Source organism: Lepisosteus platostomus, chromosome 2, assembly GCF_059453375.1.
Source record: "Lepisosteus platostomus isolate fLepPlt1 chromosome 2, fLepPlt1.hap1, whole genome shotgun sequence".
NCBI classification, from domain to species: Eukaryota; Metazoa; Chordata; class Actinopteri; order Semionotiformes; family Lepisosteidae; genus Lepisosteus; species Lepisosteus platostomus.
Genome location: NC_142612.1, coordinates 76,058,594 through 76,083,752, shown reverse-complemented (window position 1 = coordinate 76,083,752; position 25,159 = coordinate 76,058,594). Strand labels below are relative to the sequence as shown.

Genomic DNA, 25,159 nt, shown 5'->3' with positions numbered 1-25,159 from the left:
TCAGTTTCATAGCTGTGGGAGAGATGAAGAAAAAGAGCAAGCTCTTTCAAGCACTTCGAGTATACTCCCTGAACTTGTATCCATTTGCATACTCGCAGTCATGGTGGTGCAAACAAATTTCAAGGAGATGATTGTTTAAAAAAAAAAACTGGATACTTTTTACTAGCAGAGTTTCACGGTAGGCTGCAAATATTGGTGTCTGTTTTTGTTCGTTAACGGAGAGAGTGAGCAATGTGCATTCTTTCTCTCATACACCTGTGGGCGTGTGGAATCAGTTGCGTTCTTCAGACTGACTTCCTGTTGTTGAATCATTTTAAACAACAGTTTACCTGTGGAAAAATCCCTTACCTTTCATTCCACCCATTTGTTATGGTGTTGTATGGTATTTTTTATCACCCTGATACAATTCAGGACTCATCGATATGGTAAAGATCTGACATAAGGAATAAGAAGGATATTTGTTTCACTTTAAACAGATTCAGCATGTCGTGTTTCTTTGTTTTATACATATCCAGTCTTACATGCAGCACATAGTGAGAGCTTCAGGGGCTGACCACAAGGCTGGGCTCCATGAGGCTGAAAGAAAGACTAGGAAGGAAAGCGCGTTACAAGCTGGGGAGGTTTTGAGCCACGTGAGGGGGTGTTTATGAACTGGTGCCTCTGCAAAGATCTTCGCAACAACAAAATAAAAACAGAGCTTCCTATTTAAGGGCCCCGATTAGACTTTTGCTAGTCTCTCTCTACTCGGTTGGGGAGGTAGTGTGCCTTTGACACACAAAACTCAACTATTTCAGTTGAAATCATGCAAAATAATTCCTATTTCCAAGTAGGTCTGGAGCTGTTTTACCAGTCTCTTTACTGCATCTGTGAGTCTGAACTGAAGACGTAGTCCCTGTGACCTCTTTCTTCAGGCTTTCAGTTTTATTGTTCTGGCCTCTCTATAGCTATACCTCTCTTTTTATCTCTTCTGTGGCATTTGCCCCTCATTGTGGTGTCAGCTGGGGGCAGTGGAAATTGTGGGATCTGTAGTTTTTCCAAATGCATTTTTCTGCCCACTTAATTGGCCATATACAATTTCCTGCATTAGGAATTTCTTTTTCACATACCCCAGCTTGCTCTCCATGAGACACACAGACGGAGAGAGAAGCTGGGGGTCAGAGCGCAGGGTCAGCTATTTATATGGCACCCCTGGAGCAGCTGGGGTTAAGGGCCTTGCTCAGGGGCCCCAGGGAGTAGGATTCCTCTGCCGGCCGCGGGATTCGAACCGGCAACCTTCCAGCCACAGGTGTAGATCCTTAGCCAGAGAGCCACCGCACCGCGGTGCGGTTCTTTTTACTCTTCGAATGTGTTTGTCACATGACTGCAGTCAGCAAGGCCGATATTTCACTTCCCGCTCGTGTCTCACTTTCGTCCTCTTAGCCCGAGAATCCCGCTGAGGAGCGCGAGGCCCCAGAAGAGCCGACGGAGCGGCACCGCGGCCCTGAGAGAGCGGGAGACCACGAGGAGGAGCCCGAGCCCGGGCAGGAGGAAGAGAGACGGAGGGAGCTGGCGGAGGAGGAGATGGAGCAGGCCGGGCAGCCCCAGCGCTTGGCAGAGGATTTGGAGCAGCCGCAGGAGGATGAGGAGAGGGGGCAGGAGGAGGAAGAGAAGAAGCCCGAGCCCTGGCAGCATCGGCAGGAGCCCCCGCAGGTGCCGCAGGACGACAACGCGCTGGCCCGGGACCAGGAAGAAACGCAGACCCACACGGTACTTTCTCGGAGAGCCCTTTCTCATTTTTTTTAAGGTGTGGACAAAATAAAATTATTTTTTTCTCACTTCTCAAGTGTCATCACATTCTTAATTTCCAGGAATATGGATGACAACAGAAGCAAAAAAGCTGCCTTATTCTGCCGCGATCCCTAGAGCGACATAAACCTGCTGTCAATTCAGAAAAAATAGTCAGCTGTAGTGTAAATTTATAACACTCTTTGTTTAGGTCGTCTTCTATAGGGAAATGAATGAGGCTCAGAATCACTACTGAAAGAACAGATCATTGAAAAAGGCAGCGACCCCCCCCTTGTAAAGTAAAGCACCCCACTGTGTTGGAGTGACCTGAGCTGAGCTCTGCCCCGGTCACCCGAGCTCCCTGTGCCCCCGACAGCCCCCGCAGGCCCCGCAGCGCGTGAAGTCCCCGTACGAGGAGCAGCTGGAGCAGCACCAGCTGGCGGCCCAGCGCGCGGAGGAGGCCCGCAGGCTGAGGGAGCAGCAGGACGCCCTGCAGCAGCAGAGGCTGAAGGAGCACCTGGAGCGGCAGCAGAGGGAGAGGGAGAGGGAGCTGCAGCTGCAGAGGGAGGCCGACCGCAGAGAGGAGCTCCTGAGAGAGCAGCAGCGCAGGTCAGCTCGGCCACGGGACACGCTTTAATAAGCGTCAGAAGTACAGATCTTTTCTGGACGCTCCACTCGAAGCTCTTGACAGGTAATGGGGACTCCCCTCCACCACCACCAGTGGGCAGCCCCACTTGGATGATAGGGTGGCAGCCATAGTGCACCAGTACGCTCCCCACACACCAGCTCTCAGTGGGGAGGAGAGCAGAGTGATGAAGCCAGTTCAGAGATGGGGATCATTAGGAGGCCAGGATTGGTAAAGGCCAATGGGAAATCTGGATAGGACACCAGGGTAACACCCCTACTCTTTTCAAGAAAAACCCTGGCCCTTTTAAGGGAGATTCTTCATGCGGAGAGGTCTGGCAATGACTCTTGTGCCCACTTGGGAGGGTCATGTAGATGTGTTTCTCTGCAGAGCCATTCCTCCCTAGCACCTAAACGCGTTGGACGGGCCCGATGGCCTGCTCTGATCTTGATGCTTTCTCCTGTGCTCGTGTTCTTGGAGAAACAGTTTGCAGGGTTTACTGTTCCCAGCATGCCGAGAGAGCCGTGGATGACTAATCCCGAACTGACACTGGCAGCCACTCCATGTGTCCTGGTCATGGAGGGATTGTGCTGTGAGCTGGGCTGGATTCTGAGGTGTTGGAGATCAACCTCTGATCTGAGTGAGAGCGTATACAGGTTCGGCCATCATGGAGCCCAGACCATACTTTCTATAAAGATCCTACCGTGATGAAAGTTGTGACCTTAACAAAGAGGGAATAATGCGAGCAAAACATACAAACCTCAAAACAGATCAGATAACCTGACCATTGTAGATCACGCACTGCTGGTGTAGGAGACCGATTCCTACATCGCTGATGTGAAAAGTGAGAAGGAGCACTTGGCAATTAAAATCCTGTCACGGCAGTTTCCCGGGCCTCTTCCGTGGGATTGATGTTGCACGTCTCCATTTTGCGCTGCATTTTTTCAGACAGAAGAGCCAGTATGAAAACATAGATGCAGACATCGTGCAAGGAGAGGCGGAGCAGCAAAACGGGGAGCACGGAGGTGGGTGCAGGCCAGTTTTCGAGCCATCCTTAGAAATCTCTTTAACGAGTAGGGCTTTGGCACGCCGTGAGTCACACAATCCTGCTTCTACCGCATAGATGCTCTGCGTTTAACGGAGTGTTTTTGTTAATGCAGAGGTGAACAAACAAACCGAAAAGGAGGATGAGGAGAAGCACGGCAAAGGCGATCGCGTCCAGGAAGAGGTGAAGATCTCTTTGTTGTAAAGGGCTTCCACCAGGTTCCCATTGCCTTTGTTAGGGTCTCAAAGCTCTGCATGAAACTGCATGGATTGATGTGAATCTACTCAGAAACATGTGTTTTCTGCACAGCCATATCAGACATTGGCAATATCTTACTGCTTCGGGTTATAAAGGACTGAATTCCTCTGGGCAGCCAGATGCTCTTCATTAGTTTTTGTTGGAAATGAATTGGAATATGATACCGTACTTAATATTGAGATGTAAGGCTTTAGCGGTTATAAAATAATTCTGAATTTGCATTCAGATATAAGTGAATTAAGTCAAACAGCCCTGTAATCACATTGTAAGTACCACTACATTTTGCTTTGTGAAATGATTAAGATAAAGCTCAGTATCTGCTGTTAAATGCATTTGCATGTGTGAAATGAATTGTCAGAGATTTAGAATGATTCTTTTGTAACATTAAAAAGACATATTTCCTCTTTCCAGTATTTTAATTGGAACTGGGAAGGCTCTACATGACATTGCCCTTACATTGGTACTGTTCGTAATATCTCTTCACCCTTTCCCATTTAATTTCCATCATCTTCACTTTATTAAAATCTATTTAATCGTGGAGCAGAGAGAAATGCATCACTTTACTCCTTAGGAAAGGTACTGCACCTTTTATTTTTGTTTTTTTAAAGTTAATTCAAAGGATCTTTTTTTATTTTTGCATGAGAGAAATGACAAAAAAATAAACGATGCATTGCCCTGTTTGTCTTCAATGGTGTCGTACCATGGCTTATTTGGGAGGTGAAGGCTTTACTCTTGAGTAATCCGTTGCTCTCTCTCTGTATCTGGAAGCCTGCAGAGGACATGAACCCAGAGGATGATCCGAACAACCAGGGCGAGGACGAGTTTGAGGAGGCGGAGGAGCGGCAGGAGAACGTTCCAGAAGGGAACGGCGAACGCCGGGAAGTGGAGAGGAGGGTCAGGCCAGAGATGGGCGAGCAGCTGGTGGTAAGAACTGTTCTTCCGAGCGCTCGGCCATCACTGTAGAGCACAGATGGAGGAAACGCTGAGGGAGCGCTGTTCCCATTGAGGAAAACCGCAGTGGAAACAGAGTACTTGTCAAAATGTTCTTCCATGGAAATGGTTGTTGATCTGTTTCTGTGAAAGAAGATCACATTAAAAAAAAAAAAAAAAAACGGGTTCCACCCCCGAAAGCACACGGGGGTTTGGGACGCGAGGGTCCATCAAAGCGGGCGTTGAGCCGGTGTGTCTGTGCTGTTTGTGCAGTTGGCAGGGAACCCGGATCAGCAGGAGGATAATCTGGATGAGCAGTACCAGGAGGAGGGGGAGGAGGAGGTAGGAGAAACGGGGGACTGGGGAGGAGGTTTATCCCTGGTCCTGTGACACAGTGGGCTTCGAGCTGCTGTGGAGCCAAGATAAATGATTCCTTCATTATTAAGATGTTACCCACACACTCTGATCAGTTTTGGCCCAGGCATTGTGTTTTACATGTCTGTCAATCAGACGCCTTGAGGGATTCTTGTAGCTCACGAACAGGTTATGGCGGGCTTAAAACGTTTCCTCTCGCCATTAAATGACTTTTGCTGTTAAAAATCGTAAGGTTGGAACTGAGCTACTTTTTCTGTTGTTTTCTGAAAACTGTTTGATTTCCTCTAGAAATGTCACAAAGCCTTGACGCTTTTTTCTTCTTCGCTGCAACGGCTGACACCTCTCTGTGTTTCAGGTCCAGGATGATCTAGCTGGAGCCCCTAAAAGAGAGGAAGAGGAGAACGAGGATGGCCCCTACAATGAAGAGAATGAGGAACACGTAAGTCCACAACCACTGTTTTTAAATATTGGTTAAATAAATCCAGGTGTTGGGCACAAGCAGTAACAGTTGGGTTAGATCACGTCAAATAGTTTGCTAAGGGTTTGGAGAACCCTTTAATGAATTGTAAGGCATGCTGTTGTGATATCACAGGTTTATACAGGTATTTACAATTTTGAGAGTACAGTATTAAAGTCTTTCTCCGTATAGATATGGGAAATCCAAGCTTCTTCCTATATTTTTATAGCATTGTGATTCATGATGTCTTTCTGTACTTTGTGTTGTGTTTCTGTTCTTTGTGTACATCATGAAAACAGTTTTACCAATATTATTTGAAAATATATCCCACCTGAAGAGGTTTTGACCAATTGCTCATGGAAAATATTCTGTGCTGATTGTTCTACAAAGTAAATTAGCCAGGAGCCTTCCCTACGGGCTGGTCTAAGCAAATTGAAGTGATTTTAAGAACAGTGTGCTTCTTATTTGGAAGCACTGCTATGGAACTATAAACTCATCTTCATGCCTCCCCTGATTGGCAGGATTGTTCAGTGAATAGCGGATCTGCTTCAGCTCATTTCACTGGATCAAATTACACCTACTTGGTTCATGATTGACATTGAAAGGTAGCCCATAAAGGTGCAGTTATCCTCCGAACGTGATTAAATAGATCCCTTTCATCCATAGTGTATGCTGCTGAAATATGTACGTACCTCTTTCAGACATTACCAGAAAGAGCGACCACGCTAGTTTGGCAAAGCGGGATAATCCTTGTGCTCCCTCTGGATGCTCAAGCTGTGAGCCTGTTAAACCCATACAGGACAGTACAGTATTCATGTCATGAGTTACTGGTTTAAATAAGATGGGGTGCTTTTGCAATCCTGAGAAAGATTGCCCCACAGTTCATGAGAAAGAGCTAAGAAAAACATCCAGCAGAGGAGATGTAGAGAGTCACTATTTGTGCAGTACTTCGATGAAAGCAGAAAGGTTAGTTCCAATTAGCTTTTTGAAACATACAGTGTCATGGTCTACAAGAGCAGAACATTAATCGAGGCATTTTAGTGTTTGTATTGCCAGCATAGGATTATGCGCTTAATGCCAGCTAACCACATTTCTTTTTGTCTGCATGGTTTGGAGGCATTACTGTGTAACTTTCCACAGATATGGCATTTGTCTCAGGGGAGGGCTTTGAGGGCAATTTAACCAGTTGTGAGTATGGGTCTGATACAACCCATACAAGACCCTAGAGCTGATCTGAAGAAGTGAATCGAAACAGCTGTTGCAACAGCATAGACCGCTATCTTTCTCCTGTTTTTATACACACTGTTGGGTCTGACCTACAGTGTCCCATTGGTATGATCTGGTATAAATCAGGTGTAAATCTCTGTTATTTATCCATCTGATATATATTTTTCCCAACATATTTAACCTGGGGAATGAATAACCAAAAATGAATATACTGTACGTACACCACCTGGTGCCATGGAAACAGGTAAGTGAAGTGTTCTCAGGACAAGTTAATGGCCTACATGAACAAATCGCAGTGGTTTTACACTGCAGGAGCAGTGGTTAGGGCTGTATAACCGGATGTCTGTGGGTTCTAGCCGTCCTTCGGATGAAATGTAAAACTGAGGTCCTGACTCTCTGTGGTCATTAAAAATCCCAGTGAGTTTCTCGAAAAGAGTAGGGGTGTAACTCTGGCATCCGGGGTAAATTCCCCATTGTCCTTTACTAGTCATGGCCTCCTTATAATCCCCATCTATGAATTGGCTCCATCACTCTGTTCTCCTCCCCACTGAGAGCTGGTGTGTGGGGAGTGTACTGGTGCACTATGGCTGCCGTCACATCATCCAGGTGCGGCTGCACATTGGTGGTGATGGAGGGGAGTCCCCATTACCTGTAAAGCGCTTTGAGTGCAGTGTCCAGCACTATACAAGTGTGAGGAATTATTATTATTATTATTATTATTATTATTATTATTATTATTATTAACCCTGGGTGGGGTACTGCTGATGTACCCATGAGCAAGGTACTTGAGGTACTCAGAACTAGTGCTCTGGCTAATTGCCCAGCTGTGTAAATGGGTACACGTATACTTTGCATTGGACAAAAGCATCAGCCAAATAATTGAGTAAAAACAGGATGAAACCCAGCCTACCCTTCTGTTATTTCAAAACAGGGGGGTAGATTAGATTCTGCAACTCAGCTTCACCTCTTTATGTTTCTCAAGGCCCCAGGAGGTCCAGAGAAGGAGGACAAAGCTCCTGAGGAAGAGCAGCGCAAACCAGAGGCCGAAGAGGAGAATTACGAGGAAGAGGAGGAGGAGGAGGAGGGAGAAGGGGGAGCACGTGAGGCACACCCCCATCGGCGGGCGGAGATGTGAGGACACCCTTCGTCTGAAAACCGTTCCAGCTGCCAGTGAGGCAGCAGCCCACTGGAGGACTTTCCACACCTTTTTCTCCTTTGCTCCACAGCAGGAATACGAATACTCCGCGGTTACAGAAGAGGTGTGTATTTTGAATAATGGTTGAAATCTAGCAAGGGACAACAGAGGTACGCGAAGGAAAAAATAAAAGAATATCTACAAGTAGAAACTTGGAACAGTTGTGAAAGGCTCTGTGACAATTCTTTGGAAAGAGACGCTATACCAAATTCAAAATGAACTCAAGATAGTTTAAAAAAATTAGTTGAAGCTTATTTGGAATCAGAAAAGATCATTATTTTTAGCAGAATGCTTGAGTCCTGTAATCTTGCTCTTTTTTTAATTAAAAAATTGTGTGTTTTATAAGACTTTTTTAAACGGAAAACATTTTTGTTTTAAATTATGCTTTATCTTACCCCTTAAATCCCTTATCCCTTAAACGCTATTATTCCAGTGACCTTCCAGTATCCGGCTATTTGTGTATCCCAGATTTACAGTAATTAGGTTCCCACCAACCATATTCAGCAAATCCCATCCTGCTGCACACACCTAATCTCGGTTCCAATTGTGTCCGAAAAATACTTCTCGATTTCAATAACATTTCTCCATGATCGCTCAGATATTACTTCCATGCTTTACATTGTATAATCCTGACAGGTTATTGAAACATTATATTTTTTCATTTGTTATGTTTTTAAATTGAGAGTCACCAATTTTATTGCCAAATATCTGCTTTTCACATCTTGGCTCACTGCTGTGAACACTGTAACCACGTGTAGGGGAGAACGAGGAAGTGCAGTCTCCTCTGGCTCCTCCCACCTTTAAGCTCCTCCTCTTTTAATGTGTCAGAGGCACCTGAGCCCCCTGCTGGAGGTTCAGGATATCTCTCGCCTGTAGCACTGCCCATGTGTGAGCCTGTTGCTCTCTGCAGGGTTTGTGGCATTTAGCAGGGGCTGGGCTAGCCAACCCTCAGCACAAATCAGCCAATCACACGCCACCATCAGGGGAAGTTTTTGGTCCCAGTCAGCTAGTGACCTGACTCAGACTCGAAACCGTGACACCTGGAACATAGAGCTCACTTGCACTGCACAGCCCCTGTTCCCGTTGAGCCACTCAGCAGGCCCTGTCACACCTGCTTCTTAGTGAACAGAAGAGCCAGCAAAAATTTCCCTTACAGGTGGAGTGCAATAGATGGATTGTTTTTTCCATTTTTATTTACAAAGGAGGCCAAAACTATTATAAGGTGTATGGTGGCAACACTTCAGGCAACGCATAGCATTTACACAAATGTGTTGCCTTGTGTTTGTTAATTTTCCAAAAAGTAAAGTATAGCATTGAATTAAACAGTCCAGGTGTTCTCTTGGGCAAAAGGAATTTCTATATTATCCAGCGCCATAGCAGTGTGAGTCAGGAATACTGGTAAACCTGTTTCCAAAGTGTAACATTATGGACATACGGTATTTTGTTTTCTGTTCTACACTCTTTGGCTAACAAAAGAGCTAATGAAAGGAGTTTTGTTTTGTTTCCATCTGTAGGGGTATTCCTATTTGCTTCTGGTGAGGGGTCTCAGGGAGGTCATGAATTTTATATTACGTTTGTGGATTTCCCTCTATTGTTACGAGTTATGAAAATACATATGTTTTGCGCCAGCCTTACTTACATTAGTTACTTAATGTACAGTAAGTCCATGACAACTAGTTTAGTCTAGGGCTGAAACTGTATCAGTAAGTTTGGGGAACGTGAATTTCTGGTCAAAGTAACTGGACTAAAAGTAGTTTTCTCTGAAAGTACAGGTATTGAGATTACTTGTGTCCTGCAGTGAGATCATTAAGGAACAGTACCTTAAGTCTGCACTGTAAAACACAGGAATGCCCTAATAAACAGTGTAGATATATTCTATGGGGGATTATAAACAGAACTGACAAACGGAGAATCTAATTAAATCTGTTTGGGCTTAAAGAACAAATACAAATACTGTTGAAAACGAATTTTGTCCCCACTATTGGGTACTATTGTTTATATCATAATGAAGTATTTTGTGTGTGTGTTTTTTAAGTTTATGATTTTTTAATAGGAAACATTTTACACTGTATAATAGAAATTATACATCGTACATTCCGAGCAATTTCTGACCCCTTTATTTATTTTACAGCATTGTAATTCTAAGATAAATATCATTTCGCAATATTTTTGTATTTGTCCCCACTACTCCACAAAATCACATCTTTAATACGGTAAAATGTTGGAATAGATTGCTCATGTACCACTGTAATATATATTATATATAAATTTGTACATAATTTTTTTCAGAACCTGAAAAAGATGTTATATTTGGTTAAAGAATAATGCTTTGTAATGAAATGCTGCAACTTGTAACATGAGATGAACTGAATACCAAATAAAGGTGGGTGGAGGGTGGCTGCAGGTGTTCTTTTCTTTCGACGAGAGACTGAACTCTCTTCTGACGCTTGGACTGCCAGGCTTGCCAGCAGAAAGAAAAGGTGTTTTTTCTGTTTCCGGGGAAAGAAAACTGAATGCAGCCATTTTCCTTGCAGTAGAAGGGTGTGTCATTTTAAATGTCTTTCCTTCCTAGTCCAGGAACTGTGGGAAAAATGTTGCTTTACCACTAAGCTTGTAGTGAATTTGTGCTTCTTATACAGGGAGACTGATTTGTAAACAACACTTGTTATATAATTTACCTTATCACCTGACAAAACACTGCATTTGGCAAGTACAGTTGTGTTGTCCTTGGGTAACATTCTACTGGAAGATCAACAGTATTTCAGCTGACATCAAATCCTCTATACCAGCTGTACATAATGAGCATGAATTTTCAAAACAGGTCAGAACTGTTTCTTTCTAAAGTCTTTGAAGGTAAGTGACTACTTGATCTGACACCCCTCTTGGAAAACGTTCGTTTAAATTAATAAACAGGATGTTACTTTGATCTCACAACCTAATCTGTATGTCAGATATTGAGTATTTTGTTTTAGAAATCCAGATCTTGTAGTGGAATAAACAGGACACATCTTGTGTTTCATCACCTGCTTCAGTGGTGTCCTGCAGTATTTTACAACATCTGAGTTGTAAAAAAAAAAAGTTTACATAAAAATGGAAGCCTTTATGACATGAAAATACGTACTTCTTAAATGTTTCAACACAACAGGGAAACCTGAGCACTGTATTAAAAAGTTGGTAACAAGTAAAATGATTAAGTTTACAAGAGTGAGTTTGAGTGAAGCTTTTCTCATAAAGTATTTTTCTTTAGTATTGCAACTTCGGGCCCATGTTTCCTTACCTTAAGACTAAAATAGTCCCTAATTTTTTCATCCAACTTTTCAATCCTGTGCCAGCTGCACATTATATTTTGCTTGTGAGCTCCAATGGGTCACTAGTATCCACTTGTGAGTTCCAATGGGTCACTAGTATGCAGTGAAACCGAAATCATGGGTGAGGCATATCTTCCTTCACCCTCATACTCAACCAGCAATGCTTCTGTACTAGTTCAGCATTCTTTCGATGTACTGTAGTTTTGCCTTTCTTCACATATGGTCAAACTTCCTTCCTGGAAAAGGAGTTTTGAGAGGACTGCATAGCATCATTGATCCTCTTGACATTCTGTACTAGCAGGAGGGAAGCCACTCAGATTATTGATGGTGTTAACACTGCTTCTCATTATCACCTCTCTGTTTTGCTCTCCTGAGTAATTGGGTTCTGTGCCAATCCCAGCAATAGTTGGCTGAAAAAGATGCCACCGTTTCTGCCGAGGTTAATGAATTTCTCAAATGCCAAGTCAGTTGCTGAACTCCCCCTCCTCCCTTCCACCTGATCCCCAGGAAAAAGAAAGTTAAGTAGTACTGGTGAGTACCCACTCCAGGGTAGCTTGTTTCTCAAGGTTATTTGTGAGGTTAGGAAGAAATTAAAATGTTAAAAAAACCTTCATGTTTGGAAAATACTGTAGTAAATGAAAAGAATAACTTTAATCATCTGTCTCCCATTCTTTGTGTGATTCTGGTCTTAGAAGTTTCACATGAAATGTTTTAGACCTTTCAGCTGGGAAGATGAGAACCGATGACCTTCTTCACCTTTGGTATGACATGATATTGTTTCTGATGAGGCTGAGACCACCCTCTTGTCATTAATGAACGGTCAGCATGCGCTCTACTGACGTTTCCAGAATAGCTGCTGGTTTAACAATCAGGCTAGAATCCTTTTTGCCAAACAAGAAAATGAATTCTTCCGAGTTAAGGTTCTCTCAATTGAGATTCTTATTTGTTTCCAGAATATGGATTTGTCTATCCTCTGCAGTTCCTTTTCTGAAGATAATTTATTACCCTTTAAAATATGGAATAATGTATTGTCTGTTACTTTATTTCAACATACAAGATGAAATGGTGATTCACACTGTGTGTGGTCTTTAAATGAAGCAGACATTTGCCATCTTACTGATGTAATTATTCAGTACATTTCTACACATTTAAGAAAAATTAAAAAGCAAAAAAAAACACGGATATATTGTCAAACTGTATATTGGGTTTATTAATTGGAAATGTTAACCAGTGAAATTGCAAAAAAAAAAACTAAAAAAACTAAGTGCAATTTAATTTAGGTTTTGTCTACCAAGTTAAATTTAGAAATGCAATTGATGTTTCTTCCATAACAAAATTAAGTTTTTACATTACAGACATTATCACTGGGTAAAGTCACACACACATACAAGGCGTGTGCAAATAATGAAATATATCAGTTTTCTGACTGCAGTAAAATATAATTAAAAATTACATTAACTTCTTTTACTTAAAGGAAACTTATAATTTCTAAGTGAAAACTTTAAAAGAAGAGTTTAAGAAAAGGTATAAATTGGGGGGGGGGGAATTGTTGTTCAGTTTACTGCATTTACTCCTAGTCATTTGTATTTTATTCGTACTCTCTAATTAAGCAGTATTCTTGAACATTACATCTCCTTGGCTATAATTAATTATAAACTTAAACAAATAGCTGTTGTTTTGTCGAAGTTCTTCTGTTTTCCATTTATTGATGGGCAAATTATTGCTGAAACTTGATAATTAGGAATTCGTCTGGCTGGAAGGAAAAAAAAAGACAATCTACTTGAATCATTAGCGACCTTACATGCTAGATGGACTGAATATCCATACCTGAAGAAAGTCCTACAGCTGAAATGTGTTTTTCCTTCTAGTATTCACACTATGAAATGGACATCTGCTTGTTCCTTTGCTGTCATGCTTTTGATGCTTCTCACCTGAACGGTATTAGGAATGAGCCAGATACATATTGTCTCTCCAGACATTTTGTATAATTAAGCCATGCAAATAGTGATCTGAATTTGCAGTACTCTGGGTAAAGGAGGAGGAAAGGTAGCTAACCTTTTAATTACAGGACACCTACTGATTTTTTAAACTTAACTCAGTGTCTCCTGGAATTAATAAGCAAAATGACCTACTTTCCAATTTATTTTTCTAATTTTATTTCTGCTGTTACCTTAGCTTTGAAGCTGTTATGTTATGTAGCAATTCATTCAATAGTATGCAATAATTTTTGAAACCTTGAACTCCATCTACATATAGATGATATTTATTCACATTATAGTGTTCTTCTTTATTCTTCAGGGTTTTGATTCTTGAGCATGTTTCTGTATAATTGTAGGAGTCATGTTAATTGAATGAATAAGCTGCTGGTTAGGGTTAGACTCAAGAGTTTAGGATTGATTTTAATTAGGAAATGGGATCATTAAAAAGCTACCAATAATGGGTCTAAAGGTTGAAAAGAGTCACACAGTTCAAATTAATGCTGTTATGAAGTCAATTACAAATTCACTGTTACTACCAACTTGTCTGGAACAAAGACCAACAGGTTTTCAGGGTCTCTAGGACCAGGATCTCCTGCTGTATGGGATGCCAACCCTTCGCTGGGTATACCCAAACACACCCAGAGACACCAGGTAACCTGGACAGCATGTCGATGAGGTGGGTGGAAACCACAGCACCTACATTTTCAAGACAGGTCTTGATGAAGTGCTGAAAGCTGGCAAGACAGTTCCATTTCCAGGTGCATAACATTCTGTGTCCTCTGGGTATACTTTCAAAACAGCTTTTGTCATGAAAGCACTAAGCAGCCATCTACAGTACAGCACACGTCTGCCAAAAACTCCCAAAGATCCCCAAAATAGAGGTTGCTAAACAGCAAAGTACTTGGGGAAAAAGGGAGCTGAAACAGCTGTGAATAAGACCAGTTGCAATCCCCAGTGGCATAGCTGTATCCCCGGCACAGTAAAAACCCAATTGATTTCAAATTAAATATGCTGCCTTTCATGACAGAACGCCTTTCCTTCACACGCCACTGAACAAACTGACCTCCCTGAATTTCTTGATGGTGCTGCTTTGATGCATTGCATACCTGTGATTTATCGACACACATTGCTGAGGACTGCAACTTAAATTCCGGCTAATAAATAGCTGCAGAAGGGTCTGTGTTCAAATTGATCATAGGAAACTTGCAGTGATGGAACACAACTGAAAGTGTAATAGCTAGCCTGCAGGGTTTTTCCATCTTGGCAAAACAGGTTCAGTGTGTGGTAAAGGGGCTGTTTCTAGGGCAAGAGTTTGCGAGTGACACATTGTTTTCCACTACCTCTGAGCATGCAAACGTGTACACGGATTGAGCCGGTGCCTTTTACTCAGTCTGTCATGAATACTACACTTATTTGGACACTTGCCTGTGTTTCTGCAGGAGAAGAGAGACATCCTAGAGTTTAAAGCAGCAAACCCCAGTGCACTTTTTCCCAAAGAAATGACCAATTGCCAGGTGTAACAGTGTTATGATTTTGTTTCAATTCTGTTTTCATCTCTCAAGGTTGGACATTCATTTTCAATATTGGTAGCGGTGATCCTGAGGCTTAGATAGGAGGCTGAAGCAGTACCCTTGTCTAAAGCATTAATCATTGGCGGGTGCAGCCCAATTTACTGTGCCAGGGGCTGCAGAATGCCTGGCCAGGTTTTTCCATTATGATATATAAGCCAAGCTGAATAACAATCAAAACTGCAGCCAAAAACAATCCTTATTGTCCAAGACTCCTCCAGTTATAAAAGACAGTTATGTTTCTTTGCTGTTTTCACAAAGCAAAGATATAGCTTAGATAAAATCTCACAGGATTGTAAGGTTGGGCATAGAGCGCCACAGTACGATCTTTGATAACATGGAATATAAATATAAATTCTCACTATGAAGTAAACAGTGCTACTGGGGTTTAGCACTTTAGAGAGGCTGCTGGTTCCTGTAAGAATCACTAAATTCAAAGAATGTTTTTACTTTGCTGTCAAAATAAAGAACATAAGAGAAAGCCATATTTGTTGTTGGCTATGAAAAAAAAGTGTAAAAACTGAACATGTTTGCCATGAACATGAATTGTGCACTGTAATTCTTCAACATATCTGCTTATTAGCTATACCACTGCAAAGTATCTTAGTTAATGAAACATGTTTTCCCATCCAAAACATTTTATTGGCAAACAGTCTCTTTGGGGTACTTGTACTTAGTAATGTGAATTGAAATAAGATTTTTATGCACATAATTGTCACTCTTTGTTTATTCCATAAGAAGTTCGGCTGCCATTGAACACTGTCTCTCAAGTTGCGCCAATCCTGAAATCATCATTCAAATTAAAACATACAGCGGGAATAAAGTAAGATAAAATGAAAAGTTGACCCCCCTAGTCCTCTGAAGCACTTCTCTCTAAAGCCTCCCTTTCACAAAGAGTCTTTTCTGAAAGCATAAACCCGTTCCTCTGCAGTCTTTCCCCAGATACACCGCCGCTGTGCAGCCTGACCACAGGGACCAATCTGCATTAACACGCCTCTGTGGAAGGTTTGATAACTCTTACCTGCAGTGAAATCTGAGGATGGGATTAGTGTCAAGGGGGCACAATGTACATTCGTTTCAGATTTCGCAGATCTCTCTTAGTGCCTCCTGCCATTACAGGAACCGGAGGATTTTCACTGTCTGCTCCTACAAGCTCTGGTGCGACTGACTACACAATGATTACACAGCAGAATGTCCTCTGCATTTTACTTGCAGTATGACCTGCTGAGATATAGTGATGTGATACAGCAACAAATTAGAATTACAATGTTCATACGGAAATCAGGCATTGAGGCGTCTATCTTTACTTCACAGTTCACGTTCTGTTGACTGGTTTTGAAGAAATCATTACTGTAAATGATATGAAATGTAATGATTTATAGGTATGGGAAAATCATTTAATTGCATCCCCCCCCCCTTCGCCAACAGAAATGCAGCTTTGTCATCATTCCAAATGTTCAGAAGGATAGGTGTGTGTGTGACACCATTTCACCAGGGATTCACAATGATACTGTTTGTAAATGGCAGCTGTTAGCAGACAAGAGTATCATCATATTACTGTCTGATGTTACCAGCCTCCAACCAAGGTATCAGGAATCAAACAGCAGCTGTGTTATAGTGCAGGAGTTAAGGCAGAAAAGAAAGTGAATGCTCAGTGCATTAAAGATGTTGAAAAGAAATGCAGTCAATTACCAGTCACTCAGCTTAATGTCTGACAGCTACATACAGTACATGACCTTTCTAAGCATGGTCTTTCTTTCTAAATGGCAAAGAAGTATACTCTTTCAAACACCAAATCATACTATTCTATCTGCAATACAAAGTGGCAAGGGAAGTCTTATGTAATTTGCTGTCAAACAAAATTCTGTTTCAAAGTTTTAATTCTTTAACATACCAATGCTACAATATGAATTTTCATTTACAGTTTCCATTATCAGTACATATTACAGACCACTGTATACAGTATACATGACAACTTACATTGCACATGTAGAAAATGGCTTTTGATAACTTGTATATATGCAGACAATGGCTTTCAGGACTTTAGAACAATAAATTTCATGTATGTTTTTCAATACATTACTTCTATGTTGACAAAAGTTCTGATTTCAATAGAAAGTATTTCATCATAGGCATACGTATGTTTTAGTAAGAACTGCTCATTTAGCACAGTCTAAGTACACAGTACTTTGATGTCAAAATTGCAATGGTGTAAAACTAAAAGGTGTCTAGGATAGCTCTTAACACACCCACTTGCCAGCTCTTACAGTATTGTACACATTTTGGAAGCCATGGTAGATTCCAAAGACACGCAGTCTGATGGTAGCTTTGGAATTCCATCCAGAAGTTTTAATTTTGGCAAACTAGAGAAGACTCTGAAACACACAAGCAACAAGAGATGTACTGCAGTATGTGGAGACAACAAATCAATACTTAATGCTTTTGTTTTTATTAAACCTTAGAAACAGTGTATGATAATCAGACATGAATCAGACATGATAGTTTTCAATGTTTAAGTCATTGGGATAAGTAGGTTTCTACACAAGACAAAAGTGCGAAAAATCTGAATTACTTTCAGTGCAATACGACAATGTGAGATTTCACTTACAGAACCTATTGTAAAAATGGGCATTCAATTAAATTGCAAAATTAAACGAAGTTGGGAAAAGAGGAACAACATTTATATTTGTGTCCAACTTTAAGGCAGAAGATTTGTTTAAGGAGGCAATCTTTCACTTACTTTGACCTGTAGTCTTCCTGAAATTCACAGGGATTCCTTTTCAAAGTCAGTGACTCCAGAGGTGTTGTCCTCAGGTCTGACAAATCTCTCAGTGTCCCGATGTTATTTTCTGCTAGGGACAAGTGTTGAATTTGAGGGATCTTTGGCAGCTGTCTGATGGATGTGAAATTATTTTTGTTCAGATTCAGTCTTTTGCATCTGTATAAGCATGGCAAAGAATAAACATACAGATCATTTTATGTCTTCATATATTTTTTACTTTATAACCTGCAATCATATTGTTTACCATATTCAAATCTAGTAATCAATCATCTTACTGCCAATATTGTGTGATTCTAGTGCTGTCTGAGGTACGTCAAAATAACAATAAAACTTTAGCTTTAACAACCCAGCTCCTCACAATTTCAGAGACTTAATATTTCTCCTGTTTATATATAATGCATATTAAATGAAACATTCACAATATCTCTTAGACAGTTAACATTCATTAAACTTTAAACATTAACAAAAACATTTCTCACCTTGGCAATCGAACAGAACTCAAGTCCCTTAAACAGTTGTCCACTAATTGCAGCCTCTCCACTCGAATTAATCTTCTAAGTATCCTGGTAAAATTCTCCAGTTGGTAGGGGTCTCCAAGGTCTTGATACGACAAATTCAATTCCTGTTCAAATGCAGATATAAGGGCCACATTTACTGGAAACATTACCGTCACTGTAATATGTGTATTTTTTTTCCAGAAAATTGTCAACCTGAGATTATCACAAAGCACCGAAGAGCAGCTTTTCTTTTCTATACCTTGAGGACTTCAGCTGTGAATGTATGCAATGACGCCCTATGAAAAATAAGTTGAAACAGCCAGCAAGGCTGAGTTTTAATGTATTACCTATGCAGCAATGCCTAAAAAAACATGTAATGTTTTGTAGTGCTTCTAAGGCACTTCACACTCTGTTTTCATGCAGTTTGTAACAGTTTAAATCAGGGTACCCTCACCATGACATTTTCCCAGTTCTCCTGTAGTCTTTCTTCCCATTTCTCCCTATCTCCTTTATTTCTTCTTGCTATTATGTAATTTTCTTCCCCTCTCAGGATAAGATCTTCTTCTGCTGGACCTATTGCATAAAACAGTACGTAACATTATTTAAATACAGATGCAGACATTAAAGTGTATGTGACTAAGCATACCTAAATATACTGGCTGTGCGAAAACTGTCCCATTCATGGAGACTTAGTAGACCGCTGTTTGCAAAACTCTTATTTAGCTGAACAATTTCATCTCTTCCCATACAGTGTTCGGCCAAAGTCATAAGCATAATAATGTAAAAACAGTTAAACTTCAGGTTTATTGCATCAGTATTTTTTGTTTTCATGCTGCCTTGTGGTCATCCAGGTGGATGCTGCACATTGGTGGAGGTGGAGGGGAGTCCCCATTACCTTTAAAGCACTTTGAGTGGAGTGTCCAGAAAAGTGCTACATAAGTGTAAGGAATTATTATTATAATTATTTTTATTGTGGGCAGACAACACTCTGAACACTCTTGGACTTCCTTACCCTCTCTGACTCTGGGACTGGTTAGCTGGTCCCCTCGGACACCATGTTCCTCTAAATTATGCCAGGCTATGAACCTGAATCGGTCTGATGGCAACTAAAAAAAAAAGAGGATCAAAGTCAAGTGCGCATTTGGGGATGTCTTCACACTTATTTTCTGAGCTTGTAAAATATCTAAATCTAGGCTTGGGTACAATATAATTGCCACACATTACTGCTGCTGTATCAGAAGCATGGGTATACCCATGAGTGTTGATTTTAGCCAGTTACATCAAAAACTACGGTAGTTACACTACTGTGGTAATCTATAGAAAACAATCTAGCACAAAGCAATGCAGTTCATATGCTACCTTGACCATTGTCAACCTACGGGAAAAATAAGTTTCGCAATAATGTTAACCCCCTGCTCAAATTGTAATTTATTATTTTCTGTGCATGTAGAATTATAAAAAAAGAGAGAAATGGCTCCATATGTAGAGTAGCTCACATTTAGCGGGTTAATTACTTCTGCCTAGCCAGCATTCATGCCATTTGAAACACTAATTCTGCAGTATGAGATGGGCTTTACACACTCTGCTTTTACAAACACTGTTAAGCTCTGACGTGATATGTACTGATCTGATACATCCATCACTTCTGCTTATTAGTTTTGCAGAAGGCAGCTGTCAAGTGATGCCATTCATGTTTGGCGGGTATAAAATGACACCGAGGCACCAAGCAGATAAATCTGAATAAAACAGACATTAGGATGCAGGATACAGGATACTTGTTAGAAAAACAGCTCCAAGTGGAAGTTGCTGATCTTCAGCAGTAATGAAATTCTTTCAAACCGAACGTTTGCTCCACTTGCAAATGATACAGGACTTCTTATCCCATGAAGCCAAGCAGGTGCTGAGTCAGGTCAGGTAGTCCTATAAATATGGTCTTTAAAGTGCAAAACCTGTTTGGGACAGAATGCACAGCCGCTTAAAGGTCTGCAGCTGTCAGACAAGCCCGAAATCACATCTCCGATTCAGCTGCAGGGATAGGAGTGAAAAGTTTATACTCACAGGTGACGCAATGCCCGAGTCTGGACTATGTTTTTCACTGGCGGTGCTTCTGTTCCTTGAGACCAAAGCCAGCGAAGTGTTGGTGTCACTGAGATCAGAGTACCGTGAGGAGTAAGAGTTGGGCGAGCTATCGGTGCCTGTAACAACGCCTGAGGAACTGTCAGGAGAAAAGGGTGTCAGAGTGAGACAGCCAAGAGCTCTGAAGCTGTACTGCAAACCGTGTGCTACAGCTACATGTACGATGTAGGATGTAATCATATTATTCAACTCCCCTAGTTCCAGATACCCCAGACAGTTTTAAAGACATTACACTTCTGACATTGCTGGCTTTCTAAATCAGAATTAGTTGGATGCACACTATGATCCGGTTTGTAAATTGGTAACGAGGAATAAATTACACATAAAAACCTCTGTGTCTTTTTTCCCTCCTATACGTTGTATTTTCTAGCAGTGCTTTATTTTGCAGTGAGGCAGAAGAGAAAATGTTCGTGTACGTGTTTAACTGCTGTTGCACTTTACTGCATTTTTGATGAGGATTATCAAGCAAGACAAAGGCATGTACGGAAATTGGAAAAAACAACAACAACAACAACAACAACGTGGCGTTTTCTCAAAACCCATTAAACTCACTTTATATTTTTTAAACGCATTGCTCCTACTGTAATTCTCGGTCCTAACCCTTTTCCGGCTTCTGTTACCTTGACCTCTCCACCTTGCACCGGATAACTTCGGTAGCCATTACAGGAGGGATAATTCAGTTTCAACACAGTTGCACAGATAACGGAATAACCTTGCTCTGCAGACGAATACATCCCATACCACTCTCATTCACAGTAGTATTTAAATGACTGAGGATGCCTTACCTCGTTTCATAACGTATTGACAACTGGGTGCGATGTACGTATTTCTTGACACACACACAAAACACATAACATACCTGAGAGGAAAGGGGCTCCCGCCTTGCGGACCCTTGCAAGCTGCTGCCTCACCGAGCGAGGCTCGTCTGCTAACTTCTTGCAGATCAGTACCCTTACCTTTCGGACATGTCCCGTCGTCGTCTCGGAGTTTTGTTTTCTTTAATGCATTCCGATGCGGTTGTCTCCCAGGCACGGCCGTGCGGGTTTCCATGAGAATTAACCCACCTGCTGAAAGACGATCTGCTTCTGCTGCAGCACCGCTCTCTCGGGGTCACCTGCCGGATTTCACTTTGGTCCCGTGGTTGACAAAAAAAAACTAGGGAGGGAAGAAAAGCGGCAGGTCAGGGTAGCGGCCCGTTGCTTAGCAACGCGCTCTCTGGCAGCTGGCCTAGCTGTGCGCCTCGGGAAGTTGTATGGTTGACCGAATGAACGCGGGATTAGCGAGTGATGCTCTAAAAGTACGCCTAAACACAGAGCCCCGAGGAAGCTGGGGGTATACTATAACGTTTTTTAAAAGATATTGTAACGCTTACGGCCGACAAGCACTGTGTGTAAGAGCCGGCGTACCAGAGCGGGTGACGTCACCGCCCTTCCCTGTGATAGCAGGACCACAGCTACTGGGCTGTAGAGAGATCTCTCTTTGGCTCACTGGGCTAGGTCGCTGCAGAGAGACGCGGAAGTCCCGGGTTCGAGCCACCTATACTTTGGGCCGACCAGATGCGGCAAGGGCGCCCGCCTGAGCCCCCGTTGCGTTACATTGGTGTCAGGTGGGATGGGATAGCCCTTCGCCGGGGACGGCGATTTAAGCGGGGGAGAGTGTAAAGCTTACGGCCGACAAGCACTGTGTGTAAGAGCCGGCGTACCAGAGCGGTGACGTCACCGCCCTTCCCTGTGATAGCAGGACCACAGCTACTGGGCTGTGGAGAGATCTCACTTTAGCTCACGGGGCTGGGTCGCTGCAGAGAGACGCGGAAGTCCCAGGTTCGAGCCTCCAGTCGGGATGGGGCCGACCAGATGCGGCAAGGGCGCCCGCCTGAGCCCCCGTTGCGTTACAATATAAACTCTAAGACAATATCGCACAGGCAGTGGCACTGTATTGTCTTCCACCTTATGAACATACTCCGCTCTGTTTGGACACGTGTGATTTGACCCAACAGGCGCCATTGCTTTTATGGACCCTAGGCGAATAATTGTAAAATGTAGAGAGCAGGCGTCCTAAACTAAACGGTGATTTATAAACAAGCATCAGAAATGTTTTATTTTGTCTGGGAAGTAGTGAATGCACCTGTCAACAAGCTTCTAATCAGACCGACACTGGAAGAAGGCGTCCCCAAAATTCTTCCTCAAAATTGTGTTTTCGGTAGTTTTGTTGGAGATTAGATGCAGGTGAATTAACCTGTTGAATGTCAAGATTGTTGAAAATCAAGCAGGAGAGAAGACCCAATGGTTGTGTATCATGGAAGGGGAAGGGTGTAACTTTAAGAACATTTATTAACATCACAAATCTTATCCACAATATTCTGCTACATACACACTACAGTACATTTCAGTTTACTCACTGTACTCTTGTATGCGAGTAATAGTCATGGTGACAGTTACACCATTAAACAGTAACAGCATGTAACAGCATTAACAGCATGGGGTAACAATGCCTGACCAAGATGCCCTGTTTATGGATTGGATAATGCCTTTGCTTCACTGTACATTTAAGGCGAGACTGAGTAAGCGCACTGTCGATCTCCATTTGGGGTGTTAAAAGTCAGCAGTTTCTGACCTCTCTAAACACAGAGAACAGTGAAAGGCATATACTGCTCCAGGCTGTAGGGGAGTAATGGGTCGGTATCCCAAAAAACAGCTTCTGCATCTGGTGTAAACAATGTGTCACACATGTATACATATAACCTGTATTGCTTTCAACTGTGGGTACACACTCCACTAGCCTGTGAGTTTCGGAGCAGACCCAGTGTTGATCAACACATTTGAAGACTAATGTTAATCAGCACAATGCGTTTATCTACAGTATGCCATTTCTGTTCAATAATGTCAGAAATGCCTTTGCTACAAAAATATTTTAGCATTTTCCAGATAATATACAATATGTATTGCAATTTTGAATACTGAGTTTCTTTTCATGCTCAAGATAGCTTCCATCTAGCTGTTTTCTTCAAGGTATATTTTGGTCTCTGAGACCCATTTTTCTTGCTCCAACAATGATTGTAATAATAATAATTGCTCTTATACTTATATAGCGCTTTTCTGGACACTCTACTCAAAGCGCTTTACAGGTAATGGGGACTCCCCTCCACCACCACCAATGTGCAGCATCTACCTGGATGATGCGATGGCAGCCATAGTGCGCCAGAACGCTCCCCACACATCAGCTATCAGTGGGGAGGAGAGCAGAGTAATGAAGCCAATCATAGATGGGGATTATTAGGAGGCCAAGATTGGTAAGGGCCTATGGGAAATTTGGCCAGGACAACGGGGTTACACCTTTACTCTTTTCAAGAAACACCCTGGGATTTTTAATGACCACAGAGAGTCAGGACCTCGGTTTTACATCTCATCCAAAGGACAGTGCCTGTTTACGGTATAGTGTCCCCGTCACTATACTGGGGCATCAGGACCCACATGGACCACAGGGTGAGCACCCCCTGCTGGTCCCACTAACACCTCATCCAGCAGCAGCCTTAGTTTTTCCCAGGAGGTCTCCCATCCAGGTACTGACCAGGCTCACACCTGCTGAGCTTCAGTGGGTTGCCAGTTCCTCCAGTACCAATGATCCTTTGTGCTATCTGTGTGTCCAGCTCATTGCCACCGTAGTTCTTCACTTCAATAATTATAGCCCATGCTCTTGTTTGTACTCTAAAACACATTCATTTGTTTTAAGTCTCTGCTTGTTTTTCCAGTGTTGGTGTCACCTACGGTTGGTAGACAGTATCTTTTTTGGAGGAAAAAAACAGTGAAGAAATTACTAGATAAATTATTCAGTATAAGTGGTGAGTTTCCCCTGTGTTCTGTTGGGTTGTGTTGTTCCTTCTATGTACTTTGTTTTGCAGGTAGACAGACCGTAAAGGATGAGCAAAAATAAAACACTATGCTGTCACCAAATTTCTGATGCTAGAGAACACTTTCGCAGTGTGCTTTGTGTATTCCTTTCAGTGCAGTGCTCTTTGGAAAGAGGCAACTACATGAACTAATTTTTGTAAAATGCTTTTTGCCATCATTATGCAGCTAGGATAAAAAAAAGGATAAAAAAAATCTCGAGACAAGATGCCTTCTGTAAAGCAGCAGGTGACATGAGTCACTCCTTTCTCTTGGCACGAGGAAGAAGGAGATACAGTACCAAAGGTTACAGTCACAGTCACAAACATGAGCTTCATATGCTAAAAATACAATTTGTCTTCTTTTATTTATCAATTCTGATGTCTCCTAACAATGCTTTCCCCATGCAGAATCTGAAAGGTAATACAATTTAAGCACTGCATGAGTACTTACAGTTGTAACCTTCAGGCACACAGATTGCAATATTTAGCCTCTACAAGAGCAAAATATAAGTATTTTGATAATAATACATCATGATATATTGTTTTGTTGAAAACCCATTATTTTTCTGTATATACACAAACATGTTAAGTGTGTAGTGAATGAAATGTAAAACAGTTTCATGTCGTATACAGGAGGTGTTTTCTCAATGAAAAGCAGGAGAGTGTCCTCTCCAAGGTGTAGTCCTGCCTTCTGTCCTAATGTTTCTAGGATTGGTTCCAATTCACTGTGACGCTTACCACTACTAGGGAGGTTTTTAATTGCTGGAAAAATAATAGCATATAGTAACTTAATAAGAGGAGATGTTACGAGAAAGAAACAGGCAAGAATGCAAAGTGTTAACAAAGAAATTGTTAACAATGAGGAAATTATATCCGTTTGCTACGCACTGTAGACCATACACTCTGAAGTGATGAAGAGCCGATTTATTTTCCCAGACAGCAACCCATAAGTTTGCCTCCAATTAAGCATAGGTCAACTTTCCCAAGATCCTCCATGATCAGGAAACGTGGATGCTCTTGATCTGAATTCAGAGAGTGGAACTGAACTGCTGTGTACAATTGGCTTAGAAATTAAAGAGGGGAATCATTGTAAATTCCCAATGGATTTTATTGTGTAACTCCCAGTG

General features: G+C 41.9%; 2 protein-coding genes across 5 annotated transcripts in view; one reads left to right on the top strand and one right to left on the bottom strand.

Moving 5' to 3' along the window:
• Positions 1-10,273, top strand: part of golim4a (golgi integral membrane protein 4a) — a 31,559-nt gene extending 21,286 nt beyond the window's left edge. For 2 of the 3 annotated variants that reach the window (XM_088618688.1, XM_088618681.1), the window contains exons 9-16: positions 1,420-1,746; positions 2,141-2,373; positions 3,338-3,414; positions 3,550-3,617; positions 4,461-4,616; positions 4,896-4,964; positions 5,353-5,436; positions 7,664-10,273. In XM_088618688.1, the coding sequence (XP_088474814.1) occupies positions 1,420-1,746; positions 2,141-2,373; positions 3,338-3,414; positions 3,550-3,617; positions 4,461-4,616; positions 4,896-4,964; positions 5,353-5,436; positions 7,664-7,816 (1,167 nt within the window). In that variant the 3' untranslated portion in view covers positions 7,817-10,273. The remainder of the gene's footprint in view (positions 1-1,419; positions 1,747-2,140; positions 2,374-3,337; positions 3,415-3,549; positions 3,618-4,460; positions 4,617-4,895; positions 4,965-5,352; positions 5,437-7,663) is intronic. The other variant, XM_088618696.1, reaches the window with a different exon arrangement.
• Positions 10,274-16,593: 6,320 nt separating this feature from the next.
• LOC148677134 (uncharacterized) lies at positions 16,594-21,424 on the bottom strand. Of its 2 annotated transcripts, none has more exons than XM_088618671.1 (7): positions 21,103-21,424; positions 20,069-20,225; positions 19,023-19,116; positions 18,465-18,583; positions 17,993-18,135; positions 17,472-17,624; positions 16,594-17,106 (listed from the first exon to the last, which is right to left on the bottom strand). In XM_088618671.1, the coding sequence occupies exons 1-7, from the start codon at positions 21,111-21,113 to the stop codon at positions 16,995-16,997; spliced, it is 789 nt and encodes a 262-aa protein (XP_088474797.1). In that variant the 5' UTR covers positions 21,114-21,424; the 3' UTR covers positions 16,594-16,994. The 2 variants fall into 2 exon arrangements, with proteins under 2 accessions (XP_088474797.1, XP_088474790.1); XM_088618664.1 differs by having other exon boundaries at positions 17,472-17,669; positions 21,103-21,416.
• Between the last annotated feature and the right edge of the window lie 3,735 nt (positions 21,425-25,159).